The following is a 24,114-nucleotide window of genomic DNA, read 5'->3' on the forward strand; positions in this document are numbered from 1 at the left end:
AAATCCACAAACATTGTTTCATATGCATGTTTTAATGTGCAGCAAGGTATATATTTTAGTATAATTCTGCACTCTGCTTCTTTTTAGAGAAGGTTAATGTTGAGATAACATTATGTGATGTGCATAAATCCATTTTATTCCTTTTAACGTCTTTGAGGTTTTCCATCATGTGACCATACCACATACATGCATTATCTCCCCTGTTAATGGTCATCCTAGTTGTTTCTGGCCTCAGGATACTCATTTATCTCGCGTATGCATTACCTAGGCATTCCACTTCCTGGGGATTTGCACTTAATGCGCTTGGCCTTGAAACCGTCTGACCTCTGACTCAAACATTTTCAGCTACAACTGCCAATTTATAGGAAATACAAGAGAATGAGAAACGTGTCAAACCACACCACAAGAATGCAGTCAGCAAAATCCCACAAAGAAACAATCTATCCCGTAACAACCAGGGTGAACTGTTTCCTTCAACAAAAATTGTGAGGGGTAAAAAGAGAGAGATAAAAGAGGAACCTATTAGTTTAAAAAAAAATGTTTTGTGCTTCAAAGGATACAAGCAAGAAAGAGGAAAAAAACACAAAATGGGAGAAAATTTTTGTAAGTAACACATCTAAGGGACTTGTATCCAGAAATTATATAGAATTCTTACAGCTCAACAATAAAAACCCAATTTAAAAATGGACAAAGGATCTGAACAAACATTTCTACAAAGAAGATATACACAAAGAGCCAATAAGCACATGGAAAGATGCTGACCGGGTCATTGATCATTAGGGAAATGCAAATCAAAACCACAAAAAGATCCCACTTCACACCCACTAGAATGGCTATAATCAGACTGTTGACAAGGATGTGAAGAAACCAGAACCTTCACACTTCATACAGTGCTGGTGGGAATGGAAAACGGTGTGGCCACTTTGGCAGAATCTGACAGTTCAAATGGAGCCAGCAATTTTTTTAATAGATTTTTTTTATTTATCCATTCGAGACACAGAGATACAGAGAGAGAGAGCATGAGCAGGGGGGAAAGCAGAGGGAGGGGGAGAAGCAGATTCCCCGCGGAGCAGGGAGCACGATGCAGGGCTTCATCCCAGGACCCTGGGATCATGACCTGGGCAGAAGGCAGACGCTTAACCATCTGAGCCACCCAGGCGCCCCGGAGCCAGCAATTCTACTCTCAGATATTGACCCAGGAGAAATGAAAGCACATGCCCACACAAAAACTCATAAGTGAATGTTCACAGCAGCATTATTCAGAGGAGCCAAAAGTGGAAACAAGTCAAATGTCCATCAACTGACAAATGGTTAAACAAAGTGTGTAATATCCATAAAATGAAACAGTATTCAAACACAAAATGGAATGAAGTATATAGCTACATGCTACAATATGATACAGCTTAGAAGCACCCTACGTGTTGTATGATTTGATCTATATGAAATATGCCAAAGAGGTAAAAACCCAAGATAGAGTAGATTAGTGGCTGCCTGGGGCTAAGGGGAGGGAGAATGAGGAACCACTGCTAACAGGTACACGGGTTTCTTTTTGGACAAACGAAAATGTTCTAAAACTGATTATGGTGATGTGGGCACAACTCTGTGAATATACTAAACGCTAAAAAAATAACAATTAAACTAAAACTAAAGAGAGGACTAAAAGACTTAAAAAAAAAACCAATTTGCATTGTTTCAATCTTATTTAGATCCTGAGTCTAAAAAACACACTATAAAATTATAAGACAATTATGGAAATTTGAACATTTAATATCTGATGATATGAATTATTGCTCAGTTCTTGTATGATAATGAAATTGAGCTATTTTTTTTAAAAGAGTCCCTATCTTTTAGAGATATATATTAAAATATTTACAGATGAAAGGATTCAGTGTCTGGGATTTGCTTCAAAAGAAACTGGGGACAGAGGTAAAAAAGATAGCTATATAGTGGACTACATAGGGGATGGTCACGAGATGGTAAATGCTCACTACACTATTCTCTCCACTTTGGAGACGTCTGAAATTTTCTATTGAAAAAAAGGACAGAGGAAAGAGAGGAAATACTTCCATGCAACATTATTTTATTGTATGCTGGTCATCAATCCCAAGGGTGGGAAGACCTTGTTTCAACTGTATTCTCAAGACACGTGAAGGCGGTAATTGGAGGAAGAGGTTCAAAAGGTAGAAACTGCCAAGTTATAAGATAAATAAGCACTAGAGATGTCACATGATGACTAACACTGCTGTACAACATATAGGAGTTGAGAGTAAATCCTAAGAGGTCTCATCAGAAAGAAAAAAAAAATTTATTCTTTTCTTTTTGTTCTTTTTATTGTATCCATAGAGGATGGATGTTAGCTGAGCCTTTTGTGGTAATCATTTCACAACATAGGTCAATCATGCTGTTCACCTTAAACTTATATAGTGATGTATGTTAATTATTTCTCAATAAAACTTGGGGAAAGAAAAAATTGAAATACCTTGGACTTCCCTTCTGTCCTCAGCAACCACTTTTTCGGCCTCAATTACAATCTTTCCAAAAGAAGGCTTTCATCTTGAACGCTTTTTCCTAAAAAAGCCATCTGTTGGTTTCCATTTGTAATGATTTTTTAAATTAAATTTCAAAACTTCGTTATCTTTGATATTAAGTTGGTTCTTGAAGGACACATTGACCAATTTCCCTTGGCTTGTCAATTTCACTGTTCCTGTGATCAAGGCAGGAGAATGGTCCAGAACCCTGAGCTTGAGGCAGAGTCTCCTTGGTCATATTAAAAGCAAGAGGTTTTCCCTAAGAGACTCTTCAACTATAGGAAATAAACTGAGGATTGCTGGAGCGGGAAGGTGGGTGAAGGGATGGGGTAACTGGGTGACGGGCATTAAGGAGGGCACTTCATGGAATGAGCACTGGGTGTGATATGCAATCACTAAACTCTACCTCTGAAATTAAGAATACACTATATGTTAATTAATTGAATTTAAATAAAATAAAAAATAATTTAAAAAAATAAAATCAAGATATTTTCAAGGCATACTTAGCCCCAGCCCTTGTCCCAGAACTGGGTCAGAAAACAACCCCACTTGAACCCCAGCTGGGTCCTTATAGAAACAACTGGTCTAAGTTCCTATGTACATACAATTTAAGAAGCACAGCACCTAAATAAAGTTATTTAGTCACTGCAATAAGCCTAGGTGCCAGGTACTATTATTTACCCCCATTTTGCTGGGACTTCAGAATGGTCGTAAACACACACAGCTTTATAGAGCAGAGTCAGAATTTGAACTCAGGCTGTCTGGCTCCAGGGCCTGCACTTAAACCAGGCTGTACTACCTACCTGCTCGGTGGAAACCAGCTCATCACCTCTTTGTTGCAGTATCACTAATGTTCAAGGACCAGAAGTTTAATGAGGCCAAAAGTCATGTGCTCTGACAACAGAAGCTGTACGGACTATCTCCCAGGAAACCCCCTTCCCAGCTCCGTCATTAGAACCAACAATTTCACAAATCTTGCTCTTGAACAGCAAAACAAAAGGCGCATGACTTGTTTAAAAAAAAAAAAAAAAATGACCCACGGAGATAACTCAAGAGTTAAACATTAAGAGAGACCCAGCCCCTTCACCTTGCCCTCCCCCCTCCTCCTCAACCTCCAGAAATGCCTGGGTGAAAGGCTAGGGCCAAGATAGCTGGATGCAGGGACTCTTCAGAGGCAACTCCACAGTAAGAGGAAAACAGGCAGTGTGAGGATAGGCGGGTCCTCCTAAGTAAATCCAGATCCCAGACAGGGCGGACTGCGAGGCTTCCCGGAGTCCCTCTGCACACACAACACCCAGGAATGACTTAGCACCAAAACACCAGTAGATCGCTTCAGAGAAGGGCTGAGCATACACGTCCAAGTCTTGGGACTAAACTTCAGAAACGCGGAGCACAAGCTGTCCACACCCACCTCCCGCCCACTCCCGGCCTCCCCACCAAAAACCACACCCCTCCCTACGGGCGGGAGAGGGGGATGGTGGGCTGAGAAGGGCAACGCGATGGTCCCCAGATGGGTTCAGTGCTGAACAAGAAGGGAAGGGGTGCTGACAGGGCGAGGGAGACCTCAAATGAGCTAGGAAAAGAACTCAAAGGAGCGGGAGTATAAAAAAAAAAAAAGGACCAAAATGTAAGAAGCAAGGACCAGAGAGGGACCCTGAGAGCGTAACTGGGAACAACTGGTAACTGGAACAGCAAAGCACCGGGGGACAGGGCACGAGGGAAGGGGAGGGGCGGGGAAGACAAAGAGGCTGGAGAACTCACAGTCCTCTGGGGACCGAGAGCCACGGGGGGCACGCGGTTCAGGGGTCATCCAACTAACAGTGTCCAGAGACGACACCATGCCCGTGTGGAGACTGGAGCGACTGCACAACAGGGGCCTGGGAAATGGGAATGACTGCGGAGCAGGGGGGCCCGGAACTGAAAGTGGGACTGGGGGGCGGGGGGTCCCGGAGTTAGGAGGGACTGAGAGCCGGGAGGTCTGAGCACTGGGGGGAGGGACCGGTGACTGGGCAAGGCAGTCGGAGGACTGGGAGAGGCTGGGGGTCTGGGGACAGGTGTCCAGGAGCTGGTTGCAAGCGATGGACAGGAGGCAGGGGACTGGCAGTGCCTGGACTTGGGACGCCAGAGAAGTGCAGGTGACCAGGGGCCAGCTCCCGCGCGGACCGGGGTCTGCGAGAGACCGGACGGGGGTCTGAGAGCGAGCGAGACGGGGGACTCGGGGGCCGGAGTGTGCAGCTGGAGCGGCGGGAGCCGGGGCAGCCGGGCAGGGTGACAGCGGCGAAGCCGCCACTCACCGCTCATGGTGCCGCTCCCGAGCCGGTGCCTGCGCCGTGCCGCCACCACTGCCGCCACTGCCGCCGCCGGGCTCCAGACAGGCCGGGAGACAGCGCACCTCCCCGCCCGCCCGCCCCGCCCCGGAAGTGGAGCTCCGCCGCCGCGGACCCGCCCCCCGACCCGGAAGGTAAATACGGGCGCCGGCGCGGCGGCGCGGTGGCGCGGCGGCGTAGCGAGGCAGTGGGGTCCTGGCGGGTCAGAGACCCTCGCTGGGAAGCACCGAGGTGCGAGAGTCGCCCGGCGTGCTTGGCTGCGGCGGGACCGAAGTGGACGTTTCTGTGCCCTCTTGGGCCCACAGCTCTGTCGGGGAGACAGTGAACAGGCCCGGAGAAATGAGCCAACACCGTTCCAGAGAGCAGTAGGAGCTGAGAAGGGAAATAAAAAAGGGTAATGGTCCAAAACCTGCCTGGACATGGGCAGCTCCGGAGGGCACCCATAAGGAAACGATCTTTGAGCTGAGACCTGGACCATGGCTGGGAGACGGGCCCGAGAAGATGCGCAGGAAGGGTGTTCCAGAACAGCGAGTGCAAACGCTCTGCCTCAGGGCTTGACTGGAGCCAGAAGTTGGGTGAGAGAGAGGAGGTAGGAGAGCAGGGTGGAGGGTATAAGGGAATGGGAAGCCATTGCAAGAATTTACGCAGAGGAGTGACACGATCTGAATTAGGTCTTAAGACGATTACTCTTCCTGGGTTCAGAATGAATTGTAGTGGGGCAGGGTGGAGAAAGGGCACCTGCTTAGGGAGCCATTGCAGTCAGCTGCCCAGCAAGAAATAGGTCTGGGGTTAGCGTGGTGGCACTGGAGATGAAGGTGGATGGATGATGTGCCAACACGTGTTCATAATACGAAGCTCAGATTGCTGTCCCATTTTATACGTGGGGGAAAGGGGACCCAGAAAGGTTTAAAAGGGCATCTTTCCTGAAAACCCGGAGTAAAAAAAAAATACATTTTACATCACAACCCAGTACACACATGCATACGTTTAAGGAGATGTTTAACAAAACAATTCCATGGGTAATGTATTCTCTTCTATTTTTCTTTCTTTTTTTTTATGCTGACTGAGACAGTTGATTGATCCACAGTTGAAACACTGAAATGAGGAACAGGTCCCACAGGGAAATGGAGCCAGAATTCCAGCCCAGTCCTGTGTGACCCACAGCTCCATGGTCTTCCTACTACACTGCCTCTCAACACAAAACCTCCGGCCCCCAGGAATTTATCTTTTGGATTCAGCAGAAGTCAAGAGCTCTTTGGAGAAGGCTGTAGGGCAGCATTATTTATGACAGTGAAAGAGTGGAAAGCACCAAAGCCCAACTGCAGAAGAATAGCTGAGCAAATCATGGCCCATTTCACAAGGAATCTCTTGCAGTAGTTGAAAATGCTAATTATAAAGATGGAAACATGGGGAAAGGCCAATGAAAATGAGTTAACTAAAAAAAAGCCCCATACAAAATGGTCTGTATGCCATGATTACAATCGTGTCAAAGTATGACCATGTGTAGGGACTAAGAGAATGGAGAGATGAAAATACTTGTGTGTTTGGTTGGTGGGGCTGTCTTTGCCATTTTCCCAAATTATACTCTATATTTGTTGTGAATTTGTAATTTTGAAGAGTCTATGTGCCTAAATCCACCCCCTCAACTCCCCCACCCCCAAAAGTCTAGTTTGGTTCCTCCTGCCTCTGTAACCCTTGGTGAGGCATCACATACCTGCTTCATGGAGTTGTCACCAGGATAACATGTTCTACCTTCTCATAGCGCCCTGTACCTTTCCTTCATGGCACTTGAGGCAGATTAAGTAGTGACATCAGAGCTTATGCTTTACCTATTCTATCCCAAACCACCCCATTGAAACGTTGTAATTCCTTTTTTCAGAGATTTTCACCTGGTCCTCAAAGACCAAGAATTAAGAGCCTAAAGTCTACAGCTCTTGTCAGCCTTGAAAAACTAAACTCATTGAGGAGATGTTGGGGGGTTGGGGAGGAAGAGGGCCTGTGAGAAGCTAGGAGCAGTATTCCATATACCGTTCCTGCAACAGCTGTAGAACAGGAAAAGAGTGTGTGCCTGCTCTCAGACTACAATTCAAGCGGATTAATAAAAATCATTACAGCAATGTAACTCAAAGTATTTATTATAAACCAGATACTTTCATGAAAAAATTTATATATATATATATACATGCACATGTATGTATGCAAATAAGTGTGTGTGTTTTCATTTAATCCTTAAAACAACTTACAAGTAGATACTATTATTATTCCCATTTTACAGATGGGGAAACTGAGGCACAAGTGGTTAAGTAACTTTCACAGTCACCCGAAGTCTGTAACTTCTAGTAACAGAGCCAGGATTCAAGTCCAGGCAATCTGGCTCCAAGAGCCAGTACTTTAACCACTGTACTATATTGTCTCCTGTGGTCCTCAAGGGCCTGGAATGGAAACTTGGAATGGCCCCCAATGGGTAAAAAGGGCTCACCAAGTTTCCCCTTATCCCAAACCTGACACAAAAGCCACAAAGCCCCAAGACTTTGAGGTCTACGCTGTTTTGTCACTGGGCATCTTAACAATGATCAAAGTCAACATATTATCAGAGGGCATCATCACCTGTTGCATAACCTTTCCATAACACCTCAGGACCTTTGCACAACCCCAGGGAGGGACCCCTCCCCCAATAAGGACTAAGATTGTAGCCCAAAGAGCTAGGGAACTCGAACTTAAATCGACATGAAGAGAAAAAAATAAATCAGGATGTCTGGGTTTAAATCCTGGCTCTGCCATTTACTGGTTATGTTACCTTCCTCTGACTCAGTTTCTGCCATCATCTGTAAAATGGAGGTAATAATTGTCCACCTACCTTGTGATTTGTTGTATGCATTAAATGAGTTAGTACAGGTAAAGCATATAGAACAATCCTGGCACATTAGTAAGGCTAAGTTTTTTGTTGTTTTTTTTTAAAGATTTATTTATTTACTAGAGAATAAGAGAAAGAGTGTGAGCAAGGAAAGGGGCAGAGGGAGAGAGAGAGATGGAGAATCTCAAGCAGACTCCTTGCTGAGCACAGAGCCTGAGTCATGGGGCTTGATCCCAGGACCCATGAGATCATAACCTGAGCTGAAATCAAGAGCCAGACGCTTAACTGACTGAGCCACACAAGCGCCCCTAGTAAGGCTAAGTTTTAGCCATCATTATTATTACCTGCATTGGGGTCTGAAAATGATACCTACTATACCTGTGTCGTAGTTTGCAATTACACATTTATTTATGGGATCGTAATAATGCCTGATGTCTCCATTAAGCTGAAAGCTCACAAGGTCAGGAGCCTTGCCCTCACGCATTGCACACTAAATTAGTGTGGCTGACTCTAGGCTTCTCCTATATCCAGGAGTACATAGGATCACCTTGCTTTCCATTATTAATAAAGAGAAAAATCCAATCTGGCTTGAAACGTGTGTGTGTGTATAGGAGAGAAGGGAGCTAGCCATAGAAATATGGGACTATGGGCTCTGCACACTGCAGTGCTTTTCTTCAGTGAGTCAAGAATTTAATCATGAAACCAAGGAAATTTCCACAGTTAAGCTCCCAACAGTAAGGTAGGGAAGTACATCTAACAAAGATTTTCTAGAATTACAGGACAAAAAGCTCTATCAGCAACCAATAAGTACAATCATCCTAAAGAGATCTGATACCTCATCCTTCTGACATAGGATTTTCAAAGCAGCTCTACACCAGGTGAAATGGTTGATTATCTGGTAAAAATGGGTTTCTCCATCTCTGTGATACTAGCTAGCAGGCTGTTACAGTAGTCATTTGTTTTCGTGGTGACAAGAATGGTTGCACCTTCCTCCATAGCTGGAAGTGGAAAGAAATGGTCAGAGTTGACCTTTGATTCAGAATTGACGCAGTCTTCACAGGTACATTCTTCTACTGTGTACTCCAGGCCCCTCAAGAGAACTTCCTCACCAGTCCTGCTAGCACGGCCCTCCTCCTGGTCAGCGTTCACCTCGTTCTGGAGAGCCGATCCTGATTATGCAGAAACACAACCATTAACCCCAACTTCCCAGGTGGTGCAGTCATGATAGTCTTAGCAGTACACATTAGGGCTCCAAGCCACGGAGACAGATCTCCTACAAAATAAATGAGTATGTTCCTGCACTAGAAGTCACGAACTGGTAGACCACAGGCCACATTGGATTTGAAGATAGACTTTGTTTAGGTCCATACAGTGTTTTTAAGTGTTTGCTTACATGTTTTATGCTGACCCCCCCTTTAAAAATCAAAAGATTTAAAAAACAAAAAAAATTCAAGGGATTTCACCCGCAAATTGAGGTGATTGGTCTCTTTAAAAAAAAAATGGGGGTAACTGATAGCTAGCATTCCTACATGAAAACAGTTGGCTGGAGTCAGTAGCACCTGTCTCCTTGAGGAAGGGCATAGGCTCTCTACTATTGAAACCTCCACCTGGCCCATTGCATTCACTGGTTGCCCACTGGGCCCTTGGAAGCATTGAGGTATTGATCCTATTAGACACCGGTGAAATGACAGATTACCGTATGTTACAGCACACCAAAATGAGCCTTTGGGTGACACTTCAGAATTCAAAGATGCTTCCCTTACAGAGCATTTGGTAGCAAATCAAAATTTTCCTTTATAATGCATCTTTTGTGACCATGTAAGGAAGGAGTCTCTATTATGTCCCCATTTATATGCCGGTGAAGGTAAGCTTTATTACTTCCCCAACATGCCACAGAATAACTCCATCTTCCAGAATGTCCCACTTAAAGTCACTCCCCACCTGTCTCTCAGATCTCAGGCACAAGAAAAAAAGAAAAGTGAGTAAATTATAGGCAACAGCCATCTACCTCTCTTTACTGCAAATGAGCTGGGTGCTTTATGCAGATGATGCACAGAAAATAAATGCATCAAGAAATAGGCCAATGGCTGCAATGTGTTTGGGAATCAGATCATGGGCAAAAGTGCTGCAGAAATATTTTTATCTTAAAAAGCCTTTAAGTAGAACATTCACTTCTCCGAGACTGGTTCTCTGCTGCTTAATAAAGATAATAATCTTTAAAATGACTGTTCAAATACTCCAAGAACAGCTGGTTATTCATTTCTAGCAGGTTTTTTTCTTTTGGCAGTAAAACATTCACCCAAGCAAACAGCATTTACATTTCTATTAAGAATATGGCCATGGATCTTGTCAAATACTTTTTTCCTGATAGTAGCAGACCTGGCTAGCAGTTTCTGAGAGAAAGACATTTAATCAATGTGCTAACTTTGGTCAAAGAGATGGATGTTTGCCAAGGAAGCCTCAGTACTTCAGAAAAGTAATTACTGAGTGAAGAATGTGGGGGAAGTATGGCTCTGTGGGGCACCTGCAAACCAAAAAGAAGACAGCTTGCTCCTTCCCAAAAGTTCTTTTAACACAACTGTCCTCTAACACACTCAAAAGGGCTCTAACCAAATGAAACACTCAACATGGGGAAAAAAAGAGAGAGAGGGTGCCCGCGAAAAGGAACTGAAATTCACAATAGCGACCTCTTGGAAATAGATTTCCAAGACTAAACATCAAACCAACCTGTGTTTTTACGTTCATTCTTTGATGGTTCTGAATTCATCTTCTTTAGCAAGAACATCAACACGAAAACTGTCAAAGAAACGATCAAGCTCAGGCCCAAACAGGTCCAGAGAATTGTATTCGTTTCTTTCACTGAATGAAAAGAATATCAGAGAGATAATGAACTGACAACATAATATCCACATCAAGTAAAGATTATTTACCATCCAATTCCCTTAATTCATCAGCATTGACTTGTAAATTCTAAATAACACTTAATTAGAAGAGTTGATAAAATCTATGTTGCTAACAGCGCTGAATAAAATTGAGTTCAGTTCTGAGTAATTACTTTGCTCCTGTTGGCATTTAAATACTTGCCTTATTTCCTTTCTCTTTTTGATTCAGGAGATCTCACCCTCTTCCCCATAATGTCTATTCGTCGAATAAATAGTCAATGTAGAGAAAATAGGTCACACCAATGAATTAATTGTTCAAGCAGTATTACTTACTTGCATCACAATAACGCTGACAAGGTAGAGGAGGGGTATTAGAACATCGAAGGTGACACGGTTTGCAAGCAGTAAGCAATTTGTCAAAATACTCATTTTGGATGCACTGCTGAGCCATCTGGAACGGGATCACAAAAAGAAACAAGGAAACCCCAGAAAGAACAGCATGGAAGGACAAGTAAAATCTCGTCAGGAATTCCCCAGCAAATGTACTGACAGCAGCTAGAATGTCAAGGGGAAAAAAAGAACTTCACAACTATGACTTAGTTCCTACGAGGGGCTGGCTACTTGTACTGTGGCTAAGGATTTGAATACCAGCTCTAATTCCAGTTTCTAAGTTTGAGGCTGGGGTAGGGTCAGAGATGGAGTGTAAATATCAAGGGCAAACCATACCTGAAACAGAAACCACTTATTTATAGAGGAAATTTCTATAAATAAGCCAGGTGATAGTTGCAAGGTGTGCAGACATGCCTGACGCATCAGGCAGAAAGGTTCAATAACCACTTCTGGACCATCTGTTTTTGAGCTGTGCTGTGTGATGCGCCCCAGGGAGACAAAGTCTGTGCCCCTTAAGAACTTAAAATCTAACAGGGGAGGGGCGCCTGGGTGGCTCAGTCGGTTGAGTGGCTGCCTTCGGCTCAGGTCATGATCCCGGAGTCCTGGGATCGAGTCCCGAATTGGGCTCCCTGCTTGGCAGAGAGCCTGCTTCTCCCTCTCCCTCTGCCTGCCTCTCTGCCTGCTTGGGCTCTCTCTCTCTCTCTCTCTCTCTCTCTCTCTCTCTCTCTCTCTGTCAAATAGATGAATAAAATCTTTTAAAAAAATAAGAAAATCTAACAGGGGAGATAGAAATCCACTCAACCACAAGGTGTAGTAAGAACTAATGGAATGTGAAACAGGGAAAAGGGCATCAAGCATGCCTCCCAGGTTTTGGACCTGTGAAGAATTGCAGAATTCCAACAGAAATAGGGATGTCTATGGGGCGCCTGGGTGGCTCAGTCGTTAAGCGTCTGCCTTCGATTCAGGTTATGATCCCAGGGTCCTGGGATCAAGCTCCATATTGGGCTCCCTGCTCAGCGGGAAGCCTGCTTCTCCTCTTCCCACTCCCCCTGCTTGTGTTCCCTCTCTCACTGTGTCTCTCTCTGTCAAATAAATAAATAAAATCTTTTAAAAAAAAAAAGAAATAGGGATGTCTGGGGTAAAAGCTAAATTGGTAAGAGGGTTGAGGGGAAGATAGATTTGGGGCATTAGTAGTAAAGTAATTCATGCTCCACTGTTGAAAATTTAGAAAACACAAATGAGCAGATAGAAAAACTATCCATAGTCCAAGCATCCAGAAATAATTAACATTTTGATGTCTAACAGAAGTTGCAAACAGGCTTGCTGCTGTGTTCTGTTTGGTCAACCTCTAATATAGATCTTTCTGGAAGGATTTCTGAGGCTAGATGATAGATAAATAGATAGATGATAGGGCAAACGCATTTTCCTTTTTACATAAATGGAATCACTTGCGTTAGCTTTTAGCCATACTAAGTGGGATACCCATATAGAGACATCCGGAGAGGTCAGTCAGAAATTCAGGACTCAGTTAAAATGCAAGAAAATGACAAACTCCAAATTCAGTGTAATCTCTGGGGTGCAGGGAGGGTACAAAAGAGCCCCAGTTGTGTTGGTCACATTTTATTAAGCCGAGTGGTGGATACATTGGTATTTGTTGTGTTATTCTTTTGTTGTACTCTTTGTTACTATTGACATCTTTTCATATTTTTTTTTTAAGCCCCGCACCCAGCGTGGAGCCCAACTCAGGGCTTGAACTCACAACCCTGAGATCGAGACCTGAGCCAATATCAAGTGTCAGATGCTTAACCAACTAAGCCACCCAGGTGCCCCCACACCTTTTCATATTTTTTAAATGGTACATAATAAATATTAAGATAGTGATGATGATAACATAAAATGCGGGAATTAAAAACAACACTATTTTTTTTTAATGAAGGGTTTGAGCCTAAAAGAGATTGTGAATTCAGATTTTGATCAAAACCTCCCATTCCTCTGGGAGTCCAGGCAGTGAGGTAAATGGGTGTGGATCAAGAGCTAACCCAGCAGGTTCCACTCCCTCAAGCTCCTGCCAGACAATAAGGCAGACAAAGGTCCCAGGAAAATCACGCTTAGGGAAATGGGAAGATGAAGATCATCCACCATAACAGCCAAACAAGGAGAGTTTCAGGACAGGATGGGCAGTGAGGTCAAATTCTACAGAAAAGTCAGAAGTGATGTACTAAGGAAGGAGGTCACTGGTGCGCCTTGAGTATGTTTGTGGGTAGAAGCCATATTGTAAGTACTTAAGGAGTTGAGAGAAAGAGAAGCAGCCAATGTGGGCCATGCCTGGGAAGTCTGGTAGAAACCAGAAGAAGAAAGCTTTGCCAACTCTTGGGAAAAGAAGCACAATTGTTTCCAACAGATGTGTGTGTGCTCAGGTGCCTAATGTAAGGTGCACAAGGATATTTGCTGCCTCATCATTTGTATTCACAAAAGCCCATCCATCAATGCGGACTTGGGGTGGAAGACTATGCAGCCATCAGAAAGAATGCGCCAGATGTGTTCTCATATGAACGATACATCACTGAGTGGAAAATGCAAGTTACTGAGCATGTGTGTAATCTCTTCTGCTGTGTTTACAAATAAAATAGTAGGCAGGGGTGCCTGGGTGGCTCAGGCCGTTCAGCATCTGATTCTTGGTCTCAGCTCAGATCTTGATCTCATGGTTGTGAGTTCAAGCCCAGCGAGGAGACTACTTGAAAAAAAACAAACAAACAAGTAGAATAGTAGGTATATAGACCTATATAGATATATATCTATATATAGACGTAAGCTAGGGTGGGAAAAAAGACAGTTTTCACTGAAAAATCTTTGGTACTGTTTGAATAATTATTTTTGAATAATTATTCTTTAAATAAGAATCTTTTTTTTTTTAAGGGTGGTGTTTTAGTCCATTCAGGCTGCTATACAAAATACTACAGACTGATGGGATGCCTGGGTGGCTCAGTAGGTTAGGCGACTGCCTTCGGCTCAGGTCATGATCCCAGGGCCCTGGGATCAAGCCCCGCGCCTGCTTCTCCCTCCGCCTGCCGCTCCCCCTGTTTGTGTTCCCTCTCTTTCTCTGAGAAATAAATAAAAATCTTTAAAAAAATACTATAGACTGAGTATAGTTCTTTTTTTTTTTAAAGATTTTATTTATTTATTTGACAGAGCAAGACACAGCGAGAGAGGGAACACAAGCAGGGGGAGTGGGAGAGGGAGAAGCAGGCTTCCCGCTGAGCAGGGAGCCCGTTGTGGGGCTCGATCCCAGGACCCTGGGATCATGACCTGAGCCGAAGGCAGACGCTTAACTACTGAGCCACCCAGGTGCCTCTAGACTGAGTGTAGTTCTGTTACAAATAACAGAAGTATATTTCTCAGAGATTAGGTGTCTGGTGAGAGCCCACTTCTTGAACCTAGGAAGAATCTGAGAATGGGGAAAGAAATAGGGAAGTCCAAGGGAAAAGCTAAATTGGCAAGAGGGTTGAGGGGGAAAGGACAGCAATGTTTTTATTATATTCCCCCAAGGCGGAAGGGGCAAGAGATCTCTCCAGAGTCTCTTTTATAAGGACACTAATCCCCTTCACGAGAGCTCCACCCTCATGACCTAATCACCTCCCCAAGACACCATCTCCCAATACCACCACCCTGGGGATCAGGTTTCAACATGAATTTCCAGGGGACACAAATATTTAGTCTGTAGGAGCAGGGGCATTTGGAAGAGGGAAGAAAGCAGAGTGAAAGGTATGAACAGCAGAGACCAGGAGAAAAGGGATAAAGATTAAAGATGTCAGAGAGGGGCGTCTGGGTGGCTCAGTCGTTAAGCATCTGCCTTCAGCTCAGGTCATGATCCCAGGGTCCTGGGATCGAGCCCCGTGTCGGGCTCCCTGCTCGCGGGGAGGCCTGCTTTTCCCTCTTCCACTCCCCCTGCTTGTGTTCCTGTTCTCTCTCTCTCTCTCTCTCTCTCTCTCTCTCTGTCAAATAAATAAATAATAAATCTTAAAAAAATAAAGATGTCAGAGAGACCCCTGATGGGCAGAGTCTGGGCCAATGTGAGTCCTGAAAGCCAAAAGCACCAAGGGAAGCATCTCCCCAGCTCTCCCTGGGTCTTAGAAGCAGTGAGGTCCTGCAGAGGTTGTTCTTCATCACCTGGGGACCTCGAGCAGCTTGGAGAAGCCCAGGGATGGCTCCACCCTCAGAGAGGTCTGGCTGACCCTTCTTGGTGGGCCACCAAGCCTCTCTGATATGCAGGAACCAGGTTCCTCCCAGGAACCAAGGCCAAGAGGCTCATCTCACTTCACCCTCATCCTTAAAACGTATTCCATCTCCCAGCCATTTCAAGCTGGAACCAAGAGCGCACCATGTCTGTGGTCAGCCCAGAGAGGATTTCGATGAAAGCCTGCTGAAGTTCCCCAGGATGGCTCTGATTGCTTGCCTTCCCCAAGTCTGTTGTTGCTCAGCTTGTCCCAGCTCTGTCTTTGATTCTGTGGGGGAAGCCTGTGATGCTTCCAATAAACTCTGTCTCTGGCTTACATTAGCCAAAGTCAGTTTGGGTTGGTTGCTAGCAATCCAAAAATAAAAATAAAATCTTTAACCACATAACTGATTTTTAGCTGATTGCTCCACTCACGCCTCAAAGGACAACAACGGACCATGACTGGGGGGTGTCATGCCTTCCCCTTTGCTCCTCAGGATGGGAGTGACTAGTTAATTCTGACATCTTAGGGTCAGCTGGTTCTCCTGCAGGACAGGTAAGGAGATGGGGAAGCAGACTAAGAGCAGACAGGGACAAGTGTGCAGCAGAGGTTGGGAGACGTCATACTAGTCAAGACTCTTTCAAAGGCATGACATAAAAACTTAAGTTAAAAGGAATTTAACTTAACCTGGGTGGCTCAGTGAGTTCAATGTCTGCCTTTGGCTCAGATCATGAGCTCAGGGTCCTGGGATCAAGCCCCGCCTCGAGCTCCCTGCTCAGCAGAGAGCCTGCTTCTCCCTCTCCCTCTCCCCCTGCTCGTGTGTGCACTCTCTCTCTCCTCTCTCTCTCTTTCTCTCAAATAAATAAAAAAATATATATTTTTTAAAAAGGAATTTACCATGGCTCAGTCAGTGAAGCAACCAGCTATTGACTTCAGCTCACGTCATGATCTCAGGGTTGTGAGATTGAGCCCTGTATCAGGCTCCACTCTGGGCATGGAGCCTGCTTAAGATTCTCTCTCTCCTTCTGCCCCTCTGCCTCTCCCCTGCCTCTCTCCCTCCCTCTCTTAAAAAAAAAAAAATAAGGGGGGCACCTGGGTGGCTCAGTCGTTAAGTATCTGCCTTTGGCTCAGGTCATGATCCCAGGGTCCTGGGATCGAGCCCCGCATCGGGCTCCCTGCTCAGCGGGAAGCCTGCTTCTCCCTCTCCCACTCCCCCTGCTTGTGTTCCCTCTCTCACTGTGTCTCTCTCTGTCAAATAAATAAAATCTTTAAAAAAAATAATAATAAGGGAATTTACTGGCCTCTGGTTGAGAAATCCAGCAGTAGAATCGGCTTTACTGGCTTGAGTTTTGTCTTAGCATTCTGGTTTCTCTCTGTCATTTAATTCAGCAATGCCATCTTCTGGGTCTTGCCTACAGTCTCGGGTCCTCCCCTCATGGTTACAAGAAAGCTGCAGCACCTCCGGACTTCACACACTCCTCTTCCTTCCAAACTCTCTCCCAAGTAATCTCATCTGCTCCTGTGGTTTTGAACGTGTTAACATCCAAACCTACATGTGCAGCCCCAACCTTGTCCCTGAAATCCAGACCCAACTACGACTGCCTACTTGACATCTCTACTTCCAAGCCAAGGAGGCACCTCAAACTTCATTGAAGTGCATTTAGATTCTCCAAAAAGGACAGAGTATATGCTGTCTTTATGTAAATCCACTTGGTCATGGAATCCCTTTTTTCAAGGACCACCTATCAACATTCAGGAATATATGTTTCATAGAACACAATTTGAGAAGAATGAGGCCAAATTAGCTCCATGATTCGCCCCAGGTCTGAAAGACTGTGATTTAGGAACTTAGCAGAGCAACATTTAAAATAAGGATTTTTTAAAAGTGTCATGACAGAGTTTGTCAATGAAATAACGTCACCAAAACACTGCTAGGTCTGACCTCACTCTACACAGAAAAAAACAAGAGGAAAACCAATCCCGGAGTCAGCCTTAAGCTTCTACACCTACTTATAGCTCTGAAGAAGCAGAGACACTGCCTCAAACGTCCAAAGACATTAGCATGCTCTGCAAGGAAAATTCCATCCAACCAGAAGATTCTTCTCTCCACACTATTAAACTATGATCAAGTTTTCACAACAGAGCACTTTGACCTTTAGCTCTTAACTCCAAACAAAAGTACACAGTTTCTTCCAAGGGCTTTAGTAGATTTTTCACTTGGGAGGAGAAATCTACACCTGTATTAGTCAGGGTTCTACAGAGAAATACAACCAGCAAGGTGTGTGTGTGTATACACAAACATATACATACATTCATTTGTATATATATTATATTATTACAAGAAATTGATTCACACAATGATGGAGGCTGAGAAGTCCTAAAATCTGCAGTTGTCAAGCTGGAGATGCAGGAGAATCAATAGTGTTGGTGTAAAGTAAATTCCAGTCTAAGAACTGGCAGGCTGGAGACCCAACAAGAGCCAAGAGAGAAAGGTGGATATTTTAAGGAATTGGCTCACATAGTTATGGGGGCTGGCAAGTCTGAAATCCATAGGACAAGCCAGCAGGCTGAAAATTCAGGAAAGACTTGGTGTTGTCACAGTCTCGAGTCCAAAATCCAGAGGGCAAACCAAGCAGTCTGGAAACCCAAGCAGGATTTCTATGTGGCCGTCTTGAAGCCAAATTCTTTCTTTGGGAAACCTCGGTCTTAAGGCCTTCAACTGATTAGATGAGGCCCACCCACATTATAGAGGGTGAACTGCCTCATTCAAAGTGTGTTGATTTAAATGTTAGTCACATCTAAAAAAGTATATCCACAGCAACATCTAGACTGTGTTGCTCTTCTGCTCATTAGAGCTGTTGCCAATAATACAGTTCTTTCCTTCTGAGGACAAGGCCAGATTGTATTTTCCATATCCCTCTTGAAGTTACTCATGTAACTTGCTTTTGATCAAAGAAATGTGAGCAGAAGAAACATTTGTCACTTGAAGACAGAGGCTGTGCTTAAGTCATCACATTCTCTTCCCTCTCCCATGCCGAATGGCAAAACCCCAATGGGCCCAAAATTTATTTGTAGAAGCCCTCACCCGCAATGTGATGGTATTTGGAGGTGGGGCCTTGGGGGGTGGTTAAGTTTAGATGAGGTCATGAGCAGAGGCCCTCATGATGGGATTAGTGTCCCTATAAGAAGAGACACCAGAGATCTTACTCTCTCAAGCAATAATCATGCCATGTGAACACACAACAAGGAGGAAGCCAGTCTGGTTTGTAAACCAGACACCAAGTCTGTCGGCACCTGATCTTGGACTCCCCAGCCCCCAGAAGTGTGAGAACTAAATTTCTGTTGTTGAAGCCCCCTAGCCTATGATATTTTGGTACAGCGGCCGGAACTAAGCCAGACACATGGCACGAATGAGATTTGGATGCTATTTGTTATGGCAACATCTCTTTGTCTCTCCTGACTGATAAAGGGTCAAAAGCCATGGTATTAACCACTGTGCAGTTGCACCTCTTCACTGTCACTAACAACTTCTTCACGAGACCTACTATTCCCAACAACCCCGTTCTTGTGTTGTGCAGTCCAAACTGAAAGAAACCCCAAAGCACACAAAACTAACACGAACACAAAGGAAGAGCAAACCCTAAACCAGGATCATTGGCCCACTAGAGCACCCACAAACTCCAGATGGTTTCGTTTCTTCTTCACTTTGAAACAGAGCCTGGGGAAAGCAAGCCTTCGCTGAGGGGCAAGGGACGAGGTTCAACTGCTCAGAGCCAAGAGATCTAAGGACGCAGAGCCCAGAAGCCCCACTGAGTGAGCCCTGGAGCCCTGCACTGGAAGATTCCAATGCAAAGATGCTCCTCCCTCCTTCTCTTCCTCTCACTTAGATCTCCGCGCATTACTCAGAAGCCTTGTTTGCTTGGGGACATGAGAAGGCTAATTTGATTTGAGGCCAAGGCTGGAAGCCTGTGAATATTCCCTTTGAAGACAGGCACCTCTGAATTCCTGCTTCCCCCCCTCCAACACAGACACTATCAGAAGCGCCACATCCTGTCAGCTCTTTAGAACTTCTCAAAGTGGCCTCCCTCTGATTTCCAGAGGGTCCTGGCTACTTGCAATTCTCAGGCTCACGGTGACAGGGAATGGGGGTTTCTTGTTTTTCAAATCACTGACTCCTCCCTGGGACGCTTTTTTGTCCTTGCTTTAAACACCAACAACCACAAGACCCAGAGGACCTGACAGTGACGTCTGCATCGTTAAGGGATCAGAGCGGTGGAGGAAGTCCTCCCATCCAGTAAAGATGGACCACGTGCCCAACACGTGCCAAGCTCTGTGCCAGGCACCAGGCACAAGAGTGAGTTCCATTTAGATGGGGTTCCTGCCCTGACGGAGGTTGCAGTCTGGTGGGGAAAACACAGCAAAAATTAGCAAAGGAGGGGCACCTGGGTTGCTTAGTCGTTTAAGCATCTGACTCTTGATTTTGGCTCAGGTCATGGTCTCAGGGTCATGGGATGGAGCTCTGAGTCAGGATTAGCCCTGGGCATGGAATCTGCTTGGGATTCTCTCTCTCCCTCTGCCCCTACCCAGCTTGCTCTCTGTCTCTCCCCCTCCCCCAAAAAAATATATAGGGGCACCTGGGTGGTTCAGTCAGTTGAGCATCTGCTCTTGGCTCAGGTCATGATCCCAGGATCCTGGGATCGAGTCCCGCATCAGGCTCACTGCTCCACAGGGAGTCTGCTTCTCCCACCACCCTTCGTCTCTGCTCATGACCTCTCTCTCTCAAATAAATAAATTCTTAAAACATATAAAATATATATATATATATATATATTATATATATATATATATATATATGAAGGAAGCATATCCAATTGTGAAAGTACTTTTAAGGAGAAAGCACAGTACTGAGACACAAACTAAAAAGAAGTGAGTGGGGCCGGGGAGCGGGGAGTTACTCCAGTGTTGGCTGGAGGTCTTCCTAGAAACAGTTGCCATGATGGAATTAGACCACGACAAGTTCTGGGCGGAAATACCTGTGAAGGATAAAGGGAGGAAGCCAGCGGAAGAGAAGAAACCTTCAGATGCAGGCCTAGCTGCACTGCAGGCGAGGGGAGGGAAGAATTCAGGGGGGAAAGCACCTCAGCAGGCAATGCAAGTCCCCGAAAGGCCAGTCTGAAGGGGAGTTCTTTTTTTTTTTAAAGATTTTATTTATTTATTTGAGAGAGAGAATGAGAGAGAGAGAGCACATGAGAGGGGGGAGGGTCAGAGGGAGAAGCAGACTCCTCGCTGAGCAGGGAGCCTGATGTGGGACTTGATCCCGGGACTCCAGGATCATGACCTGAGCTGAAGGCAGTCGCTTAACCAACTGAGCCACCCAGGCGCCCTGAAGGGGAGTACTTGAGCCAAGACTGCCCATCAGAGGAATCTCATGTCTTGCAGGAGGGGGCCCAGTGTGCTAACGCCCTTGCCGGGCTCAGGCCTGGCTGGGAACAGAAAGGGGAAGCGTAGTCTCAGTGTGAAAGCAGTGGTGAGTGGCGGCAGCCAGCGTGGTCAGTCAAGTGTGTTCCCTGCTGGACATCCCAGAGGACACTGTCATGGCGGCCATGAGTGTTTGGGGAGCAGCCTGCCATGACTTCCATGGGCCGTTCTCCCTGAGGGAAGTTAGTGAATCAAACCAAGGCCTTTGTCACTGCAGTTGGTCATGGGACTGCACCTGGTCTCATTCTTTCCTCCACTCCTCATCCGATAGCTCCTTACCTGCAGCCATCACCTGAGCTGCTCGGGAGGGCTCACCTGGTGACGTGGCCCAAACCTTCACTCTTGAGAGGTATGAACTCTTGCAAATCACACCTTTCTCAGGCCCAGATTACTGCGTGTGCTCATTCACAGTTTCAGGGGGGGACAAGGGAGTGTCCCCAAGTAGATTCCCTGGGTTGCACATATTCCTCCCTGCCCCCATTGCATTCAGGCACCCGTACCTCTTCCTGCCGACCAGGCCAATTACCTACACTAATATTATTTCCATTCTCTCCTGCTGGTCTGGGCACAGGTGTCCAAAGGGTCCTGGCATGGCTTTTGACCGCCTCCACCCCTGGCAGTCAACAGCGCACACCCCTTGTGGGGACCAGCACCTACAACGTTGCAATCAACTTCTGTTGTCTTAAGCAACCAAGTTTGTGGCACTTTGTTACAGCACCCCTAGGAAATGAATATAAAAGGTAATATTTAGTTTGAGACCCACCAGATCAAGAGAAGGCAACAGTGTGAGCCACCAGGGGACAGTGGTTCTGGCAAAAGGAAAACTAAAGGCAATGCCCCGTAGGCCAGGAAGGGTGCAGGTAAGCTGGAGGACCTGAAAAAGGGCACAGGTTGGAGTTGAGAACAGAGAGGTAAGCAGGGCACAGACCAGGCCGGTCCTGCAGGAATGGAAGTGGGGGGTTTTAGACCAAGTGCATTGGTGCATTTTACCCAGACAGGTGTTATGATCCAATTTAGCATAGAAACTATTTCACTTGGGGCTCAGTCTGTTAAGCAACCGCCTTCAGCTCAGGTCATGATCCCAGGGTCCTGGGATCAAGCCCCGAATCGAGCTCCCTGCTCAGCGAGGAGTCTGCTTCTCCCTCTCCCTCTGCCTGCCACTCCCCCTGCTTGTGTTCTCTCTCTCTGTGTGCCAAATAAATAAATAAACAAAATCTTTAAAAAAAGAAAAAAAGAAAGAAACTATTTCACTTAAGTCCACTGTGACAGGGAACATAGATTTGGTGTGAAACTGCAGGATTTTGTCTTCTTTCCTAATGACACTATACTAGCCTAAGTTCCCTAGAAAACAGAACTGGAGGCAAGGACGAAGGTGCTAATGCTGAACTTGGGGCGTGCAAATGTGCCAGCAAGGGTGAGAAGAAAAGGGAGTGAAGCAATGTGAGTAATCAGTGTTATGGGCTGAATTGGGACCCCCCCTCCCCAGATCCATAAGTTCAAGTCTTAACCCCTCCACCCCTGTACCTCAGATTGCTACTGTATTTGGAGATGGGGTCTTTAAAGAGGTAATTCTGTTAAAACGAGGCCATCAGGGTAGGACCCTCATCCCATCTGAACGGTGTCCATATAAAAAGAGCCACCAGGGTGGCGAGCACATGCATAGAGGAAAGGCCCCTATAAGGACACGTAGGAAGGTAATTGTCTGCAAGCCAAGGAGAGGGGCCTCGAGAGAAACCAAACCTGTGATGCTTTGGTCTTGGGTTTGCAGTCTCCAAAACTGTGAGAAGATGAGTTTCTGTTATTTAAGCCCCCATGGTCTACAATATGTAATATGGCAGCCCTCACAGACCAATATATGAGTTACTTCAACAGCTACTGATTCGTGGTGAATTGCAGAGAGACAAAGCAGGTGCTGTCTGTCCTACATGCAGGACTTCTTCAGGTGGCCTTTGTAATTGGTTGAGTAGTGTCCCCCCCAAATTCATGTCCACCTGGAATGGTGGCACGGGTGCCTGAATGCAATGGGGGCAGACGTGACCTCATTTGAAAATAGGGTCTTTGCAGATGTGATTAGTTCAGGACCTCCTAAATCCAACAAGCAGTGTCTAAGAGAAAGGCGGGGGCAATTTGGACACACACACACAGAGAAGAGGCCATGTCAAGACAGAGGCACACTGGAGAGACACAGCCACAAGCCAAGGAATGCCTGGGGCCACCAGAAGCTGGAAGAGGCAAGGTGGGATTCTCCCCAACAGCCTTCAGAGGGAGTGCAGCTGTATCAACACCATGATTTAGGACGTCAGGCCTCCAAGACTGTGAGAGAATAAGTCCCTGCTGTTTTTTTTTTTTTCCAAAGATTTTTTTATTTATTTCATTTGAGAGAGAGGGGGGATGAGAGAGAGAAAGCACATGAGATGGGGGAGGGTCAGAGGGAGAAGCAGACTCCCTGCCGAGCAGGGAGCCCGATGCGGGACTCGATGCAGGGACTCCAGGATCATGACCTGAGCCGAAGGCAGTCGCTTAACCAACTGAGCCACCCAGGCGCCCAAGTCCTTGCTGTTTTAAGCCACTCTGTTTGTGACAATCTGTCACAGGAGCCACAGGAAACTAATACAGGCTGCAAGGGGAAGCTACATCTGAATAGTCCATGAGCCCATGAAGGAGGAAAGAGAGGGAATTTGTCCAACTGCCTCCCACTTCCTGTTTCCCAGAATGCAAAGTGTTCTCCCCTGGGCGTTAACTAGTCTGAGCTGGTTTGCCTCCTGCTGCAGCTTTGGCTGCCAAGTGGGCTGGTGGTGTTTCATCGGGATCTGAAATTTACAGGAGGAGCCAGAAACTCCACACCTCTAGCTGGTTGATGTGGCTGCAGGGGTGGGTCCAGAACTCCTAGGGCAAACGACTAGTCAGATCCAGGTCCGGGGAGCAACTGAGAGTTCAGGAGAAGGGCATTGAGGTCCTCTGAGCAGGACATACTATGTATCCATTATAGATACATGTCCCTTGGGAGATCTGTTGTAAGAATTAAATAAAAGTATGACGGCAATGGATGAACCCAATGTGGTCTATCCATGCACTGAAATACTGCCCAGCCTGAAAAAGGGAGGAAATTCTTTTTTTTTCATTTTGTTTTATTTATTTATTTGAAAGACAAAGTGAGCAAGAGAGAGAGAGAGCACACGAGCAAGGGCAGAGGGAGAGGGAGAAGGAGAAGCAGGCTCCCCGGCTGAGCAGGGAGCCTGATGCGGGGCTCAATCCCAAAACCCTGGGATCATGACCTGAGCCGAAGGCAGACGTCTTAACCGACTGAGCCACCCAGACTCCCCAAGGAAGGAAATTCTGACACGCGTTGCAACATGGATGAACCTGGAGGACATCATGCTAAGTGAGAGAATCCAGTCACAAAAAAACAAATACTGTATGGTTCCCCTTAAATGAGATACT

The 24,114-nt window shown here is 45.8% G+C and overlaps 2 protein-coding genes across 8 annotated transcripts in view; both read right to left on the bottom strand.

Annotated features, from left to right (window-relative positions):
- The window catches only part of SNX29 (sorting nexin 29), a 510,437-nt gene extending 505,522 nt beyond the window's left edge, over positions 1-4,915 (bottom strand). For all 3 annotated transcript variants that reach the window (XR_012380443.1, XR_012380444.1, XM_025855499.2), the window contains exon 1: positions 4,823-4,915. Coding sequence is in view for 1 of the 3 variants with exons in the window: in XM_025855499.2 (XP_025711284.1) it covers positions 4,823-4,829 (7 nt within the window). In the remaining 2 variants the exon portion in view is untranslated. The remainder of the gene's footprint in view (positions 1-4,822) is intronic.
- A 3,459-nt stretch (positions 4,916-8,374) lies between these two features.
- The window catches only part of TNFRSF17 (TNF receptor superfamily member 17), a 47,892-nt gene continuing 32,152 nt past the window's right edge, over positions 8,375-24,114 (bottom strand). For all 5 annotated transcript variants that reach the window (XM_025855589.2, XM_073899505.1, XM_073899507.1 and 2 more), the window contains 3 exons: positions 10,925-11,042; positions 10,437-10,568; positions 8,375-8,878 (listed from right to left, as the gene is read on the bottom strand). In XM_025855589.2, the coding sequence (XP_025711374.2) occupies positions 8,601-8,878; positions 10,437-10,568; positions 10,925-11,042 (528 nt within the window). In that variant the 3' untranslated portion in view covers positions 8,375-8,600. The remainder of the gene's footprint in view (positions 8,879-10,436; positions 10,569-10,924; positions 11,043-24,114) is intronic.

This window comes from Callorhinus ursinus, unplaced genomic scaffold, assembly GCF_003265705.2.
Source record: "Callorhinus ursinus isolate GAN/ISIS: 27379988/994484 unplaced genomic scaffold, GSC_fseal_2.0 scaffold13, whole genome shotgun sequence".
NCBI lineage: Eukaryota > Metazoa > Chordata > Mammalia > Carnivora > Otariidae > Callorhinus > Callorhinus ursinus.